This window comes from Echeneis naucrates, chromosome 21 (genome assembly GCF_900963305.1).
Source record: "Echeneis naucrates chromosome 21, fEcheNa1.1, whole genome shotgun sequence".
NCBI classification, from domain to species: domain Eukaryota; kingdom Metazoa; phylum Chordata; class Actinopteri; order Carangiformes; family Echeneidae; genus Echeneis; species Echeneis naucrates.
Window position 1 is genome coordinate 22,234,318 of NC_042531.1, and position 21,676 is coordinate 22,255,993.

Here is a 21,676-nt window from a genome sequence, read left to right on the forward strand (position 1 = left end):
CAGAAAGACGCAGAGATGAAGACTCGGCGACGCTCCGAAACCTGGATGGAAAGTAACTGCAAAGAACCAAGACTGAGAATATTTGGTGGAGTTGGTTATACATAGGCCCCGCCCCTAGCTGTCGCTGATTGGTCCCTGGGCGGTAAAGTCAATAGGAACTCTGCTGTCAGTCAAAGGAGGCAACTGGTTCAGTAGTGACTAAATGGTGAGCTAAACGAGGAGAAAATACAACCGACTCCTGCTTCTGTAAAATTAAAGTGGATTTGACTCTAACTTGAATAGATGCCATTGTCTAATTGCGACACAATAAGAGTCACAGCCTATGCGCAACTAAAATTGTCGATACGTCGCAAAAGTAATTATAATAATAATAGTACCAGAAAAGTGATAGTAAATGCAAATAACATTACGATTACATTAGTGTATATTTGTATTTGTACGATGACAGCAGATAGACTACAACCTCTTTATGAATTCAATTTTATTCCCCAGGACCCTCACTCCCCTCTCACGGGTCAGTTTGTGTGAATGTGCCCATTATGAAGGCAACGGGCCAACGTTTTATCACCCACTAGGCTTATACACAGGGCGGTATGGAGCCACACTGCTGGGATTCTTATTTCAGTGCAACTTTGAGCTCCAGTTTTTCCGTGGTGCACGAGCGCCCACTAGCGGATAAACTGCGTCAAAGATAGCTGAGTCAAGTCAAAAAATGCAATCATACTCAAATTGCACATTGAAACTAAACTTTAACATAAATAAATATGGCAACCCTCAGCAACATCCATGCCAACCAGAGAAGGAGAAGTCAAAAGAAAGAGGTGCCAACTGTGTGCACCAAGACATAAAATACCAGCTGTGTGCCATAGAAAAGGTGAATACATTTCCAAAGAACATGCAACGACCTCAGCATATTGCCTAATATGTGCATGAAAGGGCAAAACTGAGGCCCATGGACATGACACTATGGCACTGTGTTTTCAGAGCTACAATAGAAAACTGAAAATGTGTTTGAGCAGTGTATGGTTCAAGCTATTTGTAGCTTACTTTTGTAGTATAGTTGTAGTTTTCCCTGTGGTGTTTGTTTTCAATAAATAAATCATACCGTTCAGTTTTTCCCGAGAACACAAAAGCTGTTATTTGGTACCACAGTTTAGAAAATTTAACTGGTTTCAAAAAGTGACTTTTGTAAACATTTCCCTGAAGTACTCTGATAAAAAGTAAAACAGGTTTCATCTTAGTATTATAGTCCAAATAATTTGTATATAATGTTTTTTCCTTAAAAAAATGAGTGGTATGCGCACAGGTGAATGAGGCCTGTAGGACATACACAGGCAATACACAGCAAATATGAGTTCAAAACTTGTAATGCTTACAAGAACTGAAGTTGATAAAAAAAAAAAGCTCTAATACAACATTAGGTGCTAATATGTGTATTATTATTTAAGTATTTAAAATAGCATGAAATGATCCTTGTTAAAAGTGACCGGGAACACTATGGGTGTTAGCCAGAACGAACACAACAGCAGGATTAAAACAGTTTCTTTAAAAGGGGAATTCACATTTAGTGGAGGCTTTGGTCAAGACAATGATTTGTATTTTTATTTTAAACTGGATTTTGCAACTTTACATATTATTTACATCAAATGGTTCTGCATTCTTATAGAGCTCATGACTGCCTGAAGTGATGAGATGTTGTTCTACCTTCTCTAAATTTCCTTAAAAGACTAATTTAAATGACGCACAGTCACACCTAATGCAAATGCTGGATTTTTAGTTAATGGTCTCTAATTTGATGAGCTCAAACAGACAGACACTCGGTTGTCGATTAGAGCACTCCCTTTGTGTGACGTTTTAACAACTTTTAAGGACTTAATTTGACCAAGCCGGTTTGAAGGCAGCCACCGTGGGCTTGGCTGTTTGTTCACCCGATAATCAGGCTGGTGTGACACCGGGGGAGAGAGTGGGGTGCTTGGGCCCACCTCTCTACTCTGCAGGCCTGGAATGAACACCGAGAGGGGCTCGGCTTCCAGCTCACACCCAATGTTTATTAGAGTTTCGCGGACAATGGATTAATTTGATTAATTTAGACTCGGGTTAAACGGATGCCAGCTAAAGACATTTAGTCTATACATTGGCATATGCGACTCAATGAATAGGCCTAATAGACCAAGTAAACATTTACTGGCTGCAGAGCAGCAGGAAATCAGAATTTCTGTGTAAACTTAAAAATAGTGGAATAAATTTAATAATGAGATTTGAACGGGAGTATAGTTTATGTTCACCTATTGCCTTCTTCACATTGTATATCTATAACCAGTTTTTTGATGAGCCTTTGTGCCTGTGACAGTTTGAGAAATTAAATAGAAATTGTTACTCCACACTTTAAAATCAGTTGAACTTAGCAGCAAAAATATCCCATCGCATCAGTTTTGAACGGCTCTCGGTTGGTTACAAAAAAAAAATGCCAAGAATTTTTGTTACTTTAGTATATCTCAAAAAGTTTTTCGGTAGGCTAGGCCTATCGGTCCTTGAGAATCCATGAATCGTTTTCTCCGTAATTCCTAAAAACATAGATATGGTTTGTAGGAGGAAAAACTGATGTCTGTTTTTAGTTGCTGAAATAATTTATTTCTTTGAATGGAGGAGACCGGCCGCGGTGGTAGAGAGCAACACCACGGGCCGCTACCCCCCACTCAGCATTGCACGGGAGACTCTGGTTTCAGCGGGTCGAAACTCCCTAACCCCCTCACCCGCTCCCATAGACTTCCTACTTAATCGGCATTTCACAACTTCTGCAGTTCACTGAGAACAGTGATGTTTTCGAGAAACTTTACGTGGCCAGGTGGAATGACTAATTTATCAAAGTAATGGCAGTATAAACACGGTCGGCACTGAGAAGTGGATCATTAGAACCGGGGTTTTGCCAATTAGACCAGTTTGCGAGTAGACAAGCCGACTAACTCGAGTGTATTTGCTGAGGTAATGGTGGACATTATCCAATGAAGAGGATGAGTTTTTGTTTTTTTTTTTTTTTACCGATTTTATTCCTTGTCACAGGAGTGGACACTGGAGACAAAAACCAAACATGTCCAATGTTTATTTTTTTTATCCTGGTGGTGTAAGGTAGTGTGACCAGGTTGAACTACTGTTTCTTTGTAATTACCTTCTGGACTGACTGCACAGCAAAACAGCACAAGATATAGCTTATTTTAAGTTCAGTCACCTTGGTCAAATTCAGTGAATGAAAAACATCACACAAACAGCAGCGTGTGTATTTGATGAATTTACTCAACTGTTCAGCCCCTTGACAACTGAGGGGAAATTGCATGACAAATTCAAAATCCCATAAAAAGTCAGTATACCCAACTGAGGTCAACCCTAGTCACCATCACACTCACACTTACTCATTCACTCACTCACACACACTTAACATTAACCTCAAACCTGATCTTACCTGAACTTGTCCTTCCACTACAAATCAAGACTTACCAAGAGAAGCGCATGACCAAGTTCATTTACCACAACAAAATTAAGGGACAGCACATCAAGTATATGGTCAAGAGTTTTCGTGCAATTCACCATTTTTCCAAAGAGTCTGCTAAAACAAAGCTCAAGTATTTACTTTGTCATTTTTTTCCTTTGTTTGTTTTTTTTTTTTTTTTTTTTGTAATTGTGAATCACTTCCGTCACAACTTTAACTTTGGGAGCAGCAAGAGTGGGAGTCAGCACATCACAACAAGGCTAAATAACATTACATCATACAGGAAATGTCCTCTCTCCTACATTACCCACAGACCCCCTTATCACACACCAGTGACATATCCTGTTGAAGGTTTGTGGTTCAGTCATGGGCAGCTTGGGAGTTCAGATTGAGTTTTCTTGTACTAAAACAATTGGAAATCTAACAAAATCCTTACAATTCCTTCCTGGACACCAAGCTGAAATGTCATTTAAAAATAATAATATACACAGCAGACAGAGACAAAGTGGAAAGAAAGAAAGAAAAAAAATAAAAATAAATAAAAAAAAAATCTAGATTTATATGATGAGCGTAACATATGGCCACAGGAAGCAGGTGGAAGACACAAACCTGTCAGCTGGATGGGAAGTTCACTGCACTCCTTGATCCACCTTAGAAATCGTATTTGGACCAAAAAAACAAAAAAAAAACAAAAACAAAACATGAACAGGAAAACCATACGCTAACTCCCAGGCTGCACATTAGCTTTTACAGTAAGCTTAACTAGACAAAGTAGACAATATTTTTCTATATCAGGGACTGGCATTCTATTGTAGTTGGTTGGCTGTCACATGTAAGAGCAAAGGTGTTCAGTTGGCTTGCTGTGACACCAGAGTTAAGACTTACAGGGCAAGGGACATGTTGTAGCATTCTAAATCGAGACTTTCAAGTTTTCTAAAAGTGAAAATAAAAACAGAAAAAATGAAAACAAGTCATCTGTGCAGTCAGGATGAGAAGGATGGAGGGAGCAGTCAGGTGTTCTGCGGGTGAAAAGCTGCCTCCTCTTCAAGGCTAGAGAGAAATAAGGGCCTTCATAAGGATGAGCAAGTTTGCTTTGCACCCCTATCCTCTGCCTTCCTTTAGCACTTCCAAAACGAAGCGAGCGTTCAACAGAGGAGTTGGGTTGGATGATGAGGAGGGAGAGCAGGATGGGGATGAAGGCAGAGCATGAAATATGGATGAAGGGAGAGCAGTATCATTCAGTAGCTTTGAGGGAGAAGGAGAGCTTGGGCCTGGATTTGCCCTTGCCGAGGATTATTTTCTGCTCTTCCTTCTGCTGCTTCTGGCGGTCCTGTTCCAGCTTCATGCGTTCCTCATGAATCTTTCTCTGCTCCTCCACAATTCGTAACTGCTCTTCAGCCTGTCAGAGACAAAAGAAAAAGAGGACAGAGGAAAAACAATAAGATCAGAATCAGAAAAAGTCCTTCAATCCAAGAGCCCAGAAACTGCAGGTATTTGTCATCTCCCTGAAAATGTCTACTTTTACTTTTAATATGTGTAGCTGTTTACACTTATCTTATGTACATCACATTTGAAGAACACGCAAAAACAATAAGCTAAATAAAGAATATAAAATTTGACAGAAATATTCAAAAAGGCAAGAAAGCAGCAGCTCCACTCTTCACAGAGAAGGGCGTACCAGCTTGGCCTGAGCCTCTGCGATCTTGCGGTTATTCTCCTCCAGGATTTTTTCCAGCTCCTCTCGCTTAGATTTTTCTTCTTCCTAAACGGATGACACAGTGCCATGTTAGCACACGAAGAGGCTACAGCCACAAAGCACTTACTCTACATACGTACACACACTTGCCTTCTAGTTGTAAAAGACACCCACCACCAGCACGCACTTGTTCACATTCACATTCACTCACACACTTAACTCATCACACCAGAGAGTACTTTGTTTAGCCTCTCGCACAGGACCAATGTGGCATTCTTTGCAGCCTGACTTGTTTTAAAAATACATAATGGAAGGCAGAATACATAAAGTGTGGGTGAAAAATGGGCCTGCTATATTTTTCCCCTCTACAGCTGTTAATATCCTCCTGGAAAAAATAAAAAACTAAGCCACACCTAGGGCTCTCACTGCATTAACTGTGAAAAGCATCAAAATTTACACTGAAATTCAAAAAAGGGGGGAAACCCACTCATCACACTCATAAACAGAAGACAGATATAAACTGACAGACAATACAATCTAGAAGAAAATAGAATTGCTATTTTTAACATCTTTATAAGCAAGAAAAAAAGGATTTATATAAAGGAGGGAATAGTTGGCTCACCAATGCATGAATACCTACGCATTTTCCTTGCCTGTGTACCTACACAACTGGTGAAACCATTCGGCATTTAACAGTTGAATTTTTACTGTCTCGTCCGGACTGTGTGGCCCCTGCAGAGACAGAGAAGCGCTCCTGGGGTGGAAGGGAGGATAAGTAGGTATGGGGGCTTCTGCCATACTGCGCCCATGGTATTCCACTTTATTTCTCTGATCTCTGTACTGCTAAGCCTGTGCCTGCAGCTCTTTTTTATATTCCTTTTCTTTAGAGTTGTTCAGCCCCCACTGAGATGACAGCAGAGTGAAGGAGAGGACAGTACAAAATTATGTCTGTGTGTGTTCGAAAAGGACCGGACCACGGTACACTTACAGTACAGGACACAAGTCACAGGTAAGCTGAAAGGCTGCAGGCCAGCTCAGGTCATGTGCTAGTTAGGAAGGTGGTGAGTTGTTTCCAAAATAAAAACAATACAAATGTATTTACAAATAACAATATGAAATTTGGCAGCAGCCCTAAAGGAGAAGCAAGTCATGAATTAAAAAAAAAAAAAAAAAAAAGCACAGTACATTAGTTTTTCTAGGGAGAAAAGGCTCTTTATCTGCATAAAATAATGAAAATCGGAAAGAATATATATATAAACAGATGAAGATTAGATCAGATATTTAAAGTTGTCAAATAGGAAACAGAAAATATAGTGGCCCATCGCTATCTATCCTAGAAAAGGGTTAGGGTCTATATAACAGAGGACTATCAATATAATTGTTAAATAGAAAGTACTGGACTAGAAAATAAACTATGTGAATTAAACAATTATGCTAAACATTCCTACATGGTAAAATTAACTTGAATGTGAGAGTAATATGAATAGGAACTGTCACCACATCAAAATGGTGTTTTGTTATAGAATAGCACTGCTAAAACTAGTGGCTAGTTCGGTAAACATTGTTTAGGATTGAGAGTAGGAGATGAACAAATAACACTGTGGAAGCCGCAGCACCTAAGGCTGGATTTCCATGATTGAATAAGTCCAAGTAGGTAAAGACTACATTTCTCACCCTATTAGTATTGAGCCACTGTAATTTAGCTGTCCTCCTCATCTACATTTCATTGTTAATGTTGTGTAAACAGTCCTTCTTTTCTTAATTGCACCTGGTGAATTTGGGCACAATGTCAGTCAACAGTTATTTTCCCTAGTGATGAAAAGAAAGCAAAGATGCTTTTATCAAGGAAGCCTAGGAAGCCTTTTGTCATGTGTAATGTAAGGGACTGACTTTCTTCTGAGAAACTGAACTAAAGGCTGGTTAATCTGATACACAAAAACTTAAATGTGCTAAAAAAATATATAAAAATAAAAAAAGACCTCTTCGAACAGGAATTTAAGAAACTTTTTTAAAACGGCTAGGGGTGGACAGAAAAAAAGATACCTCTTATTTACAAACATTGGTGAAACTTACAAGCACTTAAATTGAAATCAGAGGGGGAAAAATGTAGTGAAAAATAATTAAAGTCAGTCATTTGTGTAACCCTGCCATGGCAAATTCTCTCCTAAATCATGAAATGCCCATGAGTCTCTAAAATAGTGGCCATGTCAACATACATATTTCAAGTGAGAAGCAAGTCTCCTGCTAATAAACTGCAAGCTTCCCATACTTCTAGCCTTCAGGTGGGTGCCAGAATTAAGGAGCACAGGCTGATCTTGTTGTATAAAGTTTGGTTATTTTGTAAAACTGGCAGCCTTGCTTGGCAGAAAGTTTCTAAGCTTGCATGCTTGAAATTACGAGAGATTAGTATGAACACATATCTGTGTCAAACACACACACACAAACACCTTTTGAATAACACTGACACAAAGTTCAGTTTTTACATCCACAACTTATTAGACGCAACTAACAATTCTAAACAACTACTGGCTGTACTCTGTCCTGCAGAGATTCTCAAACTAACATGATTCCAATTTTTATTCTACTAAACTTTGAACGAATTACGAATTTTAACAGATGAATAGATAATCTCCTTGTAGGATGCAACTTTTAGGCTCTGTATCTTCCCTTGCTGCAGTGACACTTGTGCCATGGCTGGGTTACATTCAGAAGTTAACTGGAAGGGGTGGGCTGGTCCCTCCACCAACCCTGCATGTCTTATTGAGAGGCACCAATCATAGTAGATGATTGGGGAAAGGATGGATACAGGTAAGTAAGGGATTGTAGGGGTATGGAGGGAAAGGTGGGACTGCGTTCCAAACGACCAAGCGTTACCTCTCTAGCCTTCTGTGCTGCCAGTTCAGCCTGCCGCTGCCTCTCTAACTCCTCTAGAAGCTGCCGCTCCATAATGCGTTTAGCCTCCTCAACACGCCGTAGCACTTCCCTCTCGATCTCGTCCTTCCTCTTCTCCAACTCCTCCTCAACCCGCTTGGCCACCAGTTCTTCTACTCGTCGCGCTGTCTCCTCCTCAATTAGCTTCTCCTCGATCTCCTGCTGCCGACTGGAACACAGAGGAAGTGGAAAACTGACATTGCCTCTGAATATAATACAGTACAAATACAACACAAATGAAATGGAGCAGATGCCAAAATAGAGAAAAGTTTATATAAACTGTCAATGGTTGTGAGCTCCAGGTACACAACATAAGAGAGCAAAAGTTATTTCAATGCTAACAATATAACTGGATAAAGTGCGTATAAAAATATTTATATATATATATACATATATATATATATATATATATATATTAAATGTGCCAAATTAAACTTAGTTGAAAAGGTGAAAAATACACAACTACTTAGACAGAAAATTCATTATAAAGATAAAATGGAAACACTGACTGAGGAGGACATGCTACTCTGTGGAGATAATACTGTTGAAACAAAGACAAGGTAAAAGAACATGCAGCCTCGGTGAACTGGGTCAATGAAAAGCTGCAGTGGACAAGGGGCTAACCCCATTTATCATACTTGGATGACTGATGTAATTTCATGCACATTGTGCCCAAGTTCAAGGATGGCTGCTTACATCAAAACATAGTCATGGTATTTCAAATGTGAGAAATTTTGACATTCTAAACCCTGGCACATTACCCCTGTGGGAGTGAATGACGCAGCACACTCAGGGGTTAAGTTAAACTGGGTGTGACTCACAAGTGAAAATGCTTTCAAATTGTTATAGATATTACTCAAACTGTCTTAATGAAGAGGAGGCTATTATGAATTTGAGGGTGTGTTCTCAAATTGCTTCTGACAACTGTAAACACAAAACTTATATTCCCTGGTCCTGCCATCCAATGGGAAAGGAAAAATCATGCCAAACACAGGACAAAGTTCTTCCTTCCCCAAACAAGTTTCTGGTTTTTGTCATTTACATTGGTGTTCCTGTTTAGGTGGCCCTGTGGCTACTATGCAGTAATAATAAAACAAAAGAGCCACCTGGTGTGGAGATAGTTGCTCAGATCTCAGGTGTCTCAGTGCCTCTGGCTACCACACACATACATAATGGCAACTTCGTTGTGCAACAATAGAAGGGCAGTGGTCATATGTGGCAACCACTTCTGTCTGTAGATGCCGATTTGTGACATTAAAGACAGCACAAAAGAAATGGAGCAGAAGTTTTCACTGCGCTGAATGAGCACCAAATAAACCTACTAAAATTCATATTTCACAGTGCATACATGCATTTATGTTTATTTTAGTTTTTGGTCTTTTAACTTATATTTGATATCTACTTAATATCACATGAAGATGTCAAATTGGCTACCTAAGATACAACCTAACAAGCCACCAATGCATGAAAAAAAATTATGGTATAAAATAATCTCTGGGATTCAGTTGAACAATCATTGTTGAACCATTTTACACCTTGACAAGACCATGCTGAGATGAAAATACTAATAAATTCCTTAGTAATGAAGAAACATGTTTTACTCTATCGGTCAGCTGGCGGAGTACCAGACTTTCTCCATTGCTAGTTGCTCATTAAAAATGATTTAATGCAAAGAATTTCTATTACATTATTGCATGGTCTTCACAGACCAACTACAGTTTAACTACTAAAGTACAGACCAGGGCCTTGCTTTACCTTTACTTTAAAAATGAATATTGGATTGCATTAAAAGGCCTTTCTTCAGACACTTTTGTTTGTATTATTTTCTTACACCAACTTTCGATCTTGTTGAGGTTACCAATTATGATGTACTTTCACAAAACTCAGTATTATCTTAATCATGTTAAAAATTGAAATCCCTTCTCCATCTAGTGAGCAACATTTGAGTATTTTAAGAATATTTTGTATTTGTTTAGAATGTATCTGAAGTGGCTTCACAAGCCTGACCAAAACAGAAAGAGGAAGAGTTGTGTGGGTTTAAAAGGGGGTAGTCTGATTTAATTTTTGGGGTGACGTTGTGTTGCCCCTCTGAAGAAGGGACGTGGTGCTCTGAATAATTAAGGAGATTTAACCCGAACTAGTGGATGACATTATTTTAAGTGAAAACTGATTTTAGAAATACACCAAGTTTATTCATGGTTTTGTTTTATTTTTTTATGTATTCTCTCAACAAAGTATTCTCAGTCGGCAAGTTGTGGTATCCGTGGAGGTTGCAAATCATTAGGTAAAACTATTTTAATTTTGTTGAGTGATTGCGTTCCACATTTCTTATGCTTAACGGTTAAGATGCAATGAAACGTAGGGAGTGAGTTCCTGCCAGCTCACACAGGGTTAGTTTTAGCATTGGACGGGGATAATACGCTTGTGTCAGTCGTAAGGAGCCTCTGCAGCCTAAATGCCACTAGCATACCCGCTCGTTAGCATTAACATGCTAGTGTAACGTAACCTATACAAGTGAACGCAACCTACCTAGCATTAAGCTAAACTCACGTTGAAGTTTAATGCTGGGGATGTTATGTAACGTTTTAATTACAGAGTCTTCAGCCATGTGTACTCACATCTTCCTTTGTCTTTCCATTTCTGCCTTTCTTTCCTCCTCTTCCTTCCTCTGCTTCTCGTCCAGGGCATTCCTCTTGCTTAGAGTTCTGCCGAAGATGTCGATGCGTTCCGGGGGCGAAGCTGCTCTGTCTCTGCGGGACGAAGTTGTGGTGGACCGAGAACGGGAACGGGAATCTCTGCGCCGGTTCCTTTTAGATTCTCGAGACTTGGACCGTTTCTTTGATCGCTCTCTGTCTCTGGACCGAGACCGAGATCGGCTCCGTTTCTTGCTGTGCTTACTGCTTTTGGAGTGTTTGGACCGAGAGGAGCTTCGGCTCCGAGAGCGGCCCATGTTGACCACCACTAGTCGAGGGCTAACACCAAACTGCAAAGTATTGTAGCTCAGATGTGAATAGTATCTGAAATTCCGTTCCACGAAATCCTCTTTAACTGTCTTATTTATATCGCTGATAGAATGTATTTGCGTTAGCTATTCTGTTTTTTGGAGAATAATCGTTCGAAAGTGGTTAGTGTTTTGCCCTAATAACTTGCTATAAATAAAGATGGCGGTTTGTCGAGTTCCTAGTTTCCCAGAAGGCACCGCGAATTTCGTGATTTTCCGCCAGTCTTCGGGTTCGACCCCAGATTAGCCGTTAATTTCTCAGTACTACTGTCCTTGGTTAATGGTCAGTAAACAATATTAAACAATGCCTGTGTTAAAGCATGTGTTCAATGTATGACTTAAACATCTCTATAGTCTATTCTATGCCGTATACCTTCACCACTGAGATTTTGTCATTTTTTTCCCCTGAAGTTCAGGTCAGGTTACTAATGATATAGCTTTACTGAATATATGTTGCTCTTACTGAGCAAAGAGTTATGAAGAACCACACATGACATATTACTTTTATAGAATTAATTAATTGTTCACACAAATTGCAAATTAGAGCAGAACCCTACACTGACAAATTTGTGAGCCTTTGTACTATCACAGGCTAAAATTATATTTTATTCTGAGCTTGTACATTTAGTGGCAGAAGTAGTAATCAACAAGAGGATAGAGTAAGGAGAAAAAAATACCACGGCACAGTCTTGCACAAAAATATTGCTTCCTCCTTCTGCCATTGTGAAAACTCTCCCCAGGCTTCTTAGCTCAAAATAAAGAAGCATAACTACTTTTGAAAAACACAAAACTCAAAAGCCTAGTGATTCAACTTTTAAAAAGGCCACCCCCCTCAACCTAAAAATGAAAGTATTCTAATTTCAGAAGGGTTTTTTTGTCTTCTTTTTTATTTCATCTGCTGCTTAGGAGTTCTTTGAGTCCAATTTTTTGATGAAAGAAAAAAATTGTTCACATGGAGATATGCTGTATGTAGCTTCAATTGTATATCAGGAATAATTTTAGTTGCTTTGAATTGTTGTCAGATGAGTAACTTTCATGTCAGCACAGATGAAAAGCCCTATTTTGTGTTGAGTAACTGAATATTCATCTGTGAGCCTGTATTGGCAGAATCACCACAACATAAATATTTTCTCTGAATTAAAGCAGGGAAAATTGAGTGGTTTTATTGCCAGTCACTGTGGGAAGGTCTCGGTTCATCTATCAAGGAACAGCTTACCCTGCCTGCCCTGTAATATTTCACTGCTAGAAGCTAAAGAATTGATTTTATGTAACTTGTGTTTTTCTTCCATTCTAATGATCCACAATTTCTGGAGATGAGAGGGATTGGTATTAAAGAGCCAGAGATGTCTTGTTTTTCAGTAGTGTAATGGGGAGGTAGAAATGCTTAAAGCCCATTAATAATATAAAATGTTTCTTGGAGGTAAAAAGTAAAAGAGTTCTACTCCACTGGTAGAAAAAAATAATCCAAATTGGAGAAGCCATGGATGCGTAGGTGAGGGAATTTACAAGTATTTGAAGAAGAGGTTTGTATTTCACTAATCCGAATTTGAAAGGGGGCAGCACAGCAGCATGGTGGTTAGCGCTATTGCCCACAATAAGAAGATAGCAAGTTTGATGAGTGTGCGTGTGAGTGGTTGTTTTCTCTGTCTGTCTCTATGTGTTAGCCGTATGATGGACTGGCGACCTGACCAGGGTATGCTATGCCCTCACCTGAGCTGGGATTGGCTCCAGCACCCCCTGCGATCCAGAAACGGTTAAGTGATAGAAGATGAATGAATTAATGACTGATCTACAGTTATGTTCAAAATAATGAATGAATGAATGAATTTGAGAGTGTATCATGCAAATATCATCTCAGGAGAAACACTCTGGATATGTCACTCATAATTACATGCACTATATTATAGTGTATAAGTATTTGCTCACCTGCCTTGTCTCGCATATGAATTTAAGTGACATCCCATTCTTCAACCATAGGGTTTAATATGTCCACCTTTTGACGATATAACAGCTTCAACTCTTCTGTGAAGGTTTTCCACAAGGTTTAGTGTGTTTATGGGAATTTTTTAGCTTTCTTCCACAAGTGCATTTGTAAGGTCACACACTGATGTGAATGAGAAGGCCTGGCTCTCAGTCTCCACTCTAATTCATCCCAAAGGTGTTCGGGTTGAGGTCGGGACTCTGTGCAGGCCAGTCGAGTTCATTCACATCAAATTCTCTCATCCATGTTTTTATGGACCTTGCTGTGTGCACAGTCATGTTGGAACAGGAAGGGGCCATCCCTAAACTGTTTCCACAAAGTTAAGAGCATGGAATTGTCAAAAATCTCTTACATGCCATAAGGTATGGTATCCACCCCAACCTCATCCATATGGTATGGTATGATAGTATACCAAGAGATTTGAATATGAATATTTTTCAGAAAAAAATTAAAAATGAGCATCTGGGTTGTCTGTGTACTAGGTTATTCTGACCAATTTGTGTTTTGTTTAGTTTAGTCTTTTTTTCTTTGTTGTTGTTTGTTTGTTTGTCTGTAGGCAGTAAAAGACAAATGTTAATGAAAGATTTGAGCAGGGCCTTAAACACAAAGTTCACTTTTGCTTGTTCTAGAGGAGGAATTGCAGAATTGACCTCTTTATTGAATGTAGCCACCACTAATCTGTGATTAGTATCCTTGTCACTTTAACTACTTTTTTATATCAGAGTCCACAACTTTCCATAACTCCTGCCAGTGGCAAATTGAACAGTTTGGACCTAGTTTACAAAGGCTCACACCGATATGAAATATCACAGAATTCAAAATGTAGGCCAATCAAAAAGCAAGGAATACTCTGCAATTTCAGTGTCCCCAGGAATTCAGTGATCTTATTGTGAGATGGATGCTTGGAACCACATCATAGACATGAAAGAGAGGACATGGTTGAAGAGGAACCAAGAACCCAACATTCAGCTGTTAAGTGTTCTTAAGACAATCATTCCAACAATTTTCCATCAGTCAGTCAGTGGCTAGAGGGTGACAGAAATTTAATAGCCTGCCTGGTGATTATTGAACAGCATACAATGTTTTCACAAAAACCCAAATGTATCAAATTGGCAATTTCTATCACTCTCAAATGTAATTTATTTGTACATGTCAAAGATCACCTATTTGTACAGGATTTCGACATTTCAAAGTTCAGATGTTATCCATTTGATGAATTATATAATATATTTACACATCAGATTTACCCTACCCAACCCTAATTATACCGCCAAACATATATATATATATATATATATTTTTTTTTTCTCTTTTAAAGTTTGCTCTCCTCCTCCAGGTCCACTAACCCTGCCCCCGTGGCTCTCTGGAAGTAAAAACATTTCACACGGGATCTGCTGTATTGTTGCATTGTCATGAGGCTCAGAGGTTCTAACTTAAAGATCCTCCCCCTCCCAATGCGAACAGTCGACTCCTTCATTCAAACGGGTGAGGCGGAGATGGAGACAAAAGAGGGGAAGGGTGGAGGTAGATTTTCAAGGAGATATTCAAAGAGAGTTCAAAGACTGCATATGTGTAGGAAAGGAGGGATGCCAGTATTTAAGGAGCCCACTGGAGTGGCAGGGAATGTTCCTGGGTTGTAGCACTGACCAATGATAGCTGAGATAGCTATGATTAGTTAGTTAGTTAATTCATTAGCTGTGATTAGTTTTCATTAGTTTCTCTGAGTCCTGTAAAGGGTGGAGTAATTATATTTTAAATACTATGCATAATGAATTTAGGTGGTTTATCCACAGGGCAATATTGTAACTGTCCTTAATAGTCCCAAAAAGATACAGCACACAAGCTGATAACTGTTGAAGTTAACTTGCATTGATGGTAATACAAATAAATAAATAAATAAATAAATAAATAAATAAATAAATAAATAAATAAATAAATAAATAAATAAATAAGAAGTTAAACCACATCCATATCATATTTTCAACTGATACCAACCATCCCCTGAAGCAATAAAAACCTACTAGTCTACAGAATGTTTCCGTAAAATTCTCAGAAGTTTCTTACTGCCCTACCCATAGTTATAGTTATGAATACTTAAACATGACAATTGAATCTTCTTCTGGGCAGGAAAGACCTTATGAGGGCTCCAATAGGAATCAGTCAAAGGCAGGGGTGTCTGGTATCGGTACACAGACATGATTCCTCCTGTTCTTTTTTAAATTATGATAAAATTCTTGAAAAAATACTACAAGACACTGTCTTGGTGAATTGGTTGTGCATTTTACAGTCCAATATGGTGGCATCAACTTACATTTATGGTTGTAGTGTCTTAGTGTTACTTTGGATGCACATTCTCCTGATTTAGTTATTAATTAGGCCACAGTCATAAATCACCTCTCTGACTTTTAACCAATGAGTCTGTAAACAATTTGTACAGTGAGCTCCTTCTTTTGTTGTTCTTGGAATGGAGAGGCAGGGGGGGTCCAACCACAGCCATAGAGTTGTTAGCATGAACAAGCTGGGTTTTTTTGTTTGTTTGGTTTTTTTTAATCCATTTTCACATGACTCAGACCCAGCAGGGAAAGGAAACATTTATCACTGGTCACATTACCTCTGACCAGTGATGACCTACTGATTTGAGCTGCCACTTTCCTCTCAACCCTAACAGCCAATGAACCACTGAACAGATGTCCATCACATGAATGACCATTAGACAGGATCCCACACTCCTGATGACACACTCAATTCAAAAACACTAACCCTTTAAACAGTTCCTCACTCACTGCAACAACATATGCCTGCTGTCTCTCTCCTCCTTGTTTGTGTTAGGGCTGGTAAAGTTTTGGAGTTCCACCTCACATATGACTGCCATGTGCCCTTCAGAGATGTAATTAAATGTTAGAGGAGCTTCAGAGATAACTTCTTGGACCAAACACTCTGTGGAAATTTGGCTGTCACCACCTGACTGACAAGCAATAGCCAGTGTGCCGAAGATCACATTTCTTAAGAGGTCTTGATAAGAAGACAAAAAGGAGGATGGGGGATTCCACAGGCCAAACAGAGGGGTCAAGGGTGAGATTTGAAGTACTGGCCAGGAGGCAAATTTATTTTGTTAAGTTCTTGTCTCTGTCTTTATTTGAAACAAGCAGTGTCTCCTGTTTTCTGTCTCTATGGTGCAGTACCCTGGAGGTTTCAGCTCTTCTGCCACTCATACCTGAAAAGAACAGAGATTTGGTATCAGAGCAAATGTCAGTTGCAATTAAAAACTATGTTTGCTCAACTGAAAAGATTAATGAAAGAGCAAATGATTTACAGCGACATGAGATGCACTATTTGTTGGTGCATGATGTTCATTGTAGAGCTTGCAGTTTGTTGTCAAAACATGGGGAAATAAAGAATTTATCTTAAAAGTCTTGCCCTCTGTCTGTTGCTTGCTCATCAGTGGATCTGTTGTGTCTCTTTAAATAATTTAATAAAGAGTTTGTTCTAGACCTGCTCTATTAATAAAGTGTCTTGCTGTAACTTTGTTATGATTGGGTGCTATAAAATATAAATAAATTTGATTTGGTTTGTTGCATGTTTTGGTCTGATGGGGATTTATTCTTGCAATTCTTTTATCTCCCTCTACACTCTTCTTGCACTGGCTTTTCTCCCACAGTATGCACAGATAACGCTGGCGGCACATGAGTGTGTGTGAGTGAGTGTCTCCAATTCACAGCATGGGAAAAAGTGTACTCCTGAGAAACTGCAAACAGGATGAGACACACATCCATCACAAGCCCCTGCCTCCCACCAAATACACACAGTTCACAAATTCTCTCTCCTTGCTTACTGCCGGTCTCCTCTGTAACAATGGATGTTTCCTGAACACCAGGGTCACTGTGTGTGAAAGCTCAAAAGTGGAGAAGAGGAAGGAGCCAGAGTCTTTCTCAACAACCAACCTTCACTCAAGAAAGTTTTTTTTAATGCACTGTAACAACAAGAGAAGTGTCATATGCATACACTTTTCCTTAGCATAACAGAAAAGGAAGGAGTAGCTCACTGCTCTGGAATACGGCATGACTCAGTTCAAGTAAGAAGATTGTGGGGTAGATTCCCAGGCCTGGGGCCTTTCGAGAAGTTTCCGTGTTCTCCCAGGTATCCTGGTTACCTCCCACAGTCCAAAGACTGTCTATGTCTAATGTCTAGGCTGATTGGTGACTCTAAATTGCTGATAGGTATGAGCGTGAGTCTGAGTGTGAGCAACCCAGAAACAGTTGAAGGTGAGTGTGGGAGTGTGCGATACACAGCTTTGCCTCTCAGATATGGAAACTCTGACTACTGTTCAGGAGCAATTTCCTTCTGCCAGGCTTTAGCGGTTATTTCATTCTCATACTCGGGGACAAATACTTTTTAAGAGTAAAGTATCAAATCTGAAGACTTAATGTTTTGGATTGATATCTTAAGATCGGCAACAGGTACCTCTGGGTGAACAAGTTGTTGTGCCAGGCTTTGTCAGGCCTATGCTTCTCTGTCACACTAGTTCACATTTATATCAACCAAAAGTAAAACAAAAATGCTCTGCTCTTTTACAAAATAATACTGCATATACAGTACAGGCCAAAAGTTTGGACACACTTTCCTATTCATTTGAATAAGAAGGTGTGTCCAAACTTTTGGCCTGTACTGTACAAGACAACATTTATTTAGGCAATAAAACAACAAAATCACAGCTCACACGCAATCAACGAAGACTGGGCAAGCTCCTGACTTACACTAGGAAAATGGATGTAATTCCCCTCACATTTGTAACTTTCCTGCTGGTGGCACTGGGTTTGACAGTGGTCTTTCTCTCTATGTGTGGTCGAGGGCTCTGCCCCGATGGGGCCTAGGATTAGCTCGTGGGAGTCTCCACTTTTCTGCAACTTTTTCACCTTTTTCCACAGCAGGAAATGATGCCAGTACAAATGATCTCGGTTGATCTTCAAATTAACCATGAAATATGAAATCAATAAGAAATAGTTTTCCTGTCCCAAAATTAGAAAAAAACATCTATTTGTTCCTTTTATTTGATGGAAATTGACTATATATTTAGGGGTCACTTTACTTTGTACCACTTGATGCCCACAAAAGCAATTACACATATAAAGTAACACATTTCAAAAAACAATTTATGAGCATGTTGATGCTTTAGGGCTAGATATTCTCCAATTCTTCAGTATTGATAACAACAGTGTGCATACATGCTGGTCTGTTAATGTTCTTTTAACATTTACAGGTGAAATCTTTGGTCAACTTTTTGGATCAAATTAGAGTTTGTGTTTAGGTAACAATGTTTCACTGTTACACTGTAAAGATAAGATAAGATAAGATAGACTTTATTAATCCCTTGGGAGGTCTCCGTAAATTCAAAGCTCTGGAGATGTACTGAACAAGATTAAACAATATACCTTATAAGTGAGACCTGAGACCACAGGTGGATGGAATAAAACAACAGGAAGGAGGACAAAACATATAAGGGCACCTGGGAGCAAATTTGTAATCAAATTAAGACTTTTTTTTACCTGTCCTGAGTACCAGATGGGGGGGTGGGGTGGGGTTTCTGAAAAAAAAAAAAAAAAAAAAAAAAAAAAATAGAAGACAAAGCAAGTGCCAAGCCTTTGAACAATCACAGGAAATCAATTGAAAGCCATTTTGCCAGCTTTGCAGTGACCACCCATGAGTTATCCTAATGCTGAACTCCTTAGTCATCCAATGTACCCAGAAGGTTATATTGTGTTAGATGAAAGGGAAATAAGATAAGATAGTTATGTATTAGACTCTCAGTGGGGAAATTTGCATGTCACAGCAACATCGAACATATGAGGGAAATAATATAGCCCAGAGGGATAAGTAGAATATATATATACATATATAAAAGAAATATAACAAGAATTTAACCAACAGCTATGTACAAGGCCAACAGATGTATCCAAGGCCGCCAGATATGTACAAGACAATTGGCAGATGAATGACGCATCTTTTATTGAGCAGAGGGGTTTGCGGTGTGCAGACCACTAGTTGCATTGCTCATTTGGGGTCTGACTACTGAAGCCAGGAAGGACCAACGGTAGTGTTCCTCCATGGACTTTGGGTGGAGCATCCTCTCACTGAAAGAGTTCACTGAGAGTTGTTCAACAGTATGGATGAGAGGTTTGCCCTCACCCTCCTCTCATCCACTGCCACCCACCAGTGAGTCGAAATGGCATCCTAAGAGAGAGATGGCCTTCTTGATCAGTTTGTCGAGTCTTTTCCTTTCTGCTGCTAAGATGCCACCACAGTGTCTCAGAAGGTCTTCAGGGGTGCCCCCTTCACTCCAAAAGACCTCAGTCTCCAGATACTTATAAGATGTCACCATCTCAATGTCCATTCCCTGGATTGGGAAATAAATGACTCTGGAGATTTTGGGAAACACGGGTAGATATAAGGACTTATTAGTGGGTTCCCTAAGACTGCAGAGTGCAGAACAACAGGGACAGATGTAGAGGCAGAGAGAACGGACAGCACTTCGACAGCAAAAGAATGATGAGGAAAACTTTTAAAAACATGTTTGATAATGATGATGATAGTTCACCTTCAAGTCTTTTGTTCAGATCTCAGATTGATTTTCAATGTCATATCATCAGAGGTGGAAAGACCAATGAAAATTTGTACTCAAGAACAAGTACTGTTAAATTAGTTAAATTGTACCCAATTACAAGTAAAAGTACTGGTGTTTAAACAAATAGTTAAGTAAAAGCAGAAAATACTCTTCTCAAAAACTACTCAGAGTATCAATTACTTTTTAACTAACCAATGTTTTATTGTGTCGTCAATAGATTTGATTCATGGGTATAAAGTATCTCCATTCAAAGCACATTTATCTGACAAATAATGTATAGAAAAATTACATTTGTAAGCAAATGTAGCTATAAAGCAGGAATTTTGTTTGACAAAAATGTTTTTGAACCTTCACAGAACAGTTCAAATTTTTCCCAATACACTGCGAACAACAGGTGTCTTCAATTCTTAGACATAATTGCATTTCTATCACACTTCAGTTTCTGAACCTTTTGATCAGTTTTAGTAGGAGCAGGTTTTCTAAGATAACAGAGTCTATTCGGCTTCGTTTGGTATGACTATTATGAGGAGCGTAAAGAGTGACACATGGCACACACTGACACATGAATAGCTCTCTGACTCCACAAGTCACACCATTCCAGTCAGCCTCAATTTATCCAGCCGCAATACTGTTAAAGGACCCCAATAAGCAGGAATAATAAAATAGAATAGGCAAAATTACATAAATAACCGTGTGGGTTTTGCACAAAACTGCAAGAGATTAGAGTGAAGTGGATGCATCTGTAAAGGATTAGACCTGATGCTAATCATACAAATAAATTTTCATTCAGGTATCTTGAAGAAAGAGAAAAAAGGACCCCTAGCTTGTTAGCCTATTGTTGCACTATTTACTGACAAGCTAACATAACAATTTTCAAAGGATGCTTTCTGTCTCATTTTAAGATTAGGCTAACCCAGTGGTTCATCAAACTTTTTTGGTCATTCCCCACTTTGAACAAGGGGGGATTTTGAAGCCCTACTCTGTCGCCCCAACAAAAATCTTGACAAATTACATTTCATTTTATAAAACATCAACACCAAGTTCAAAAACAAAATAAGAGTGCACAAGAGAACTTTCCCTGTATTGGTGGCTGCAATGTGCCTGTTTTGCACTGCACATCCTCTCAAAATGGGGTTGTAGGCATGAAACTGCCACTCTCAAGTCAAGCTCAATGTTCAGCTGAGATCTGTATTTCGTTTTCAGAGAAGCAACAGTCTGTCTTGTGTGTGTGTGTGTGATGGTGCTGGATCTTTTGTGGTCTGCGTCACAACTTTATCCATGTTGCTCACTGCTACTTGTTACCTTGTTGTCCCGCTGCAATTATCATCCCATCTCCATTCTTCACCGGTATGTTTAAGAAGCATTGGGCTAACCAATGGCAGTGACAATATCTTTGCGGGCTTATTTTAGCCAAACTAATAACCTTAACACCTCCTCCGAGATCCCAGTTGTTGCCTCCATCCCCTTCATGGCAAGCAGAAAAGAGCTGATGTCCGTGTGATGTCTGACACTGCAGGTCGCAAGGGCCAATTAGATATACAATCAGATTCTGGTTTTGCTTATTTTTACTCTTTAATGGCGGTTATTTAAAATGTCAGAAGAAAGTATACTCAAGTAAAAGTAAAATTACTGATTTTTTAAATTGCTCAAAAATTACAAATTATACAGAAATGCTACTCAATTACAGTAACAAGAGTAAATGTAATTCGTTGCTTTCCACCCCTGCATACCATTACAACACAGCTACTGCGCATTCACTTTTAACTTCCTCCCTGCTGCGGGAGACACATCATCAATGTTGACACCCAGAGTTCCAGTGGGCTATTGAATTAGGACATTAACAACAATTTATGCATTATACAGACTTAATACAGGAGGATGTGTGTCTGTTGCAAGTCATATTCACCAAGGAGCTTGCTTGCTCCTGCAAGACAGGGCTTCTTCTGTTAAAGTCTGGATAAACA

At 39.2% G+C, this 21,676-nt stretch overlaps 1 protein-coding gene across 1 annotated transcript; it reads right to left on the reverse strand.

Moving 5' to 3' along the window:
• Positions 1-3,620: 3,620 nt before the first annotated feature.
• arglu1a (arginine and glutamate rich 1a) lies at positions 3,621-11,285 on the reverse strand. Its single transcript, XM_029530640.1, has 4 exons — positions 10,730-11,285; positions 8,055-8,280; positions 5,163-5,246; positions 3,621-4,883 (listed from the first exon to the last, which is right to left on the reverse strand). Exons 1-4 carry the CDS (start codon positions 11,059-11,061, stop codon positions 4,719-4,721), a joined length of 807 nt encoding a protein of 268 aa, XP_029386500.1. The 5' UTR covers positions 11,062-11,285; the 3' UTR covers positions 3,621-4,718.
• Between the last annotated feature and the right edge of the window lie 10,391 nt (positions 11,286-21,676).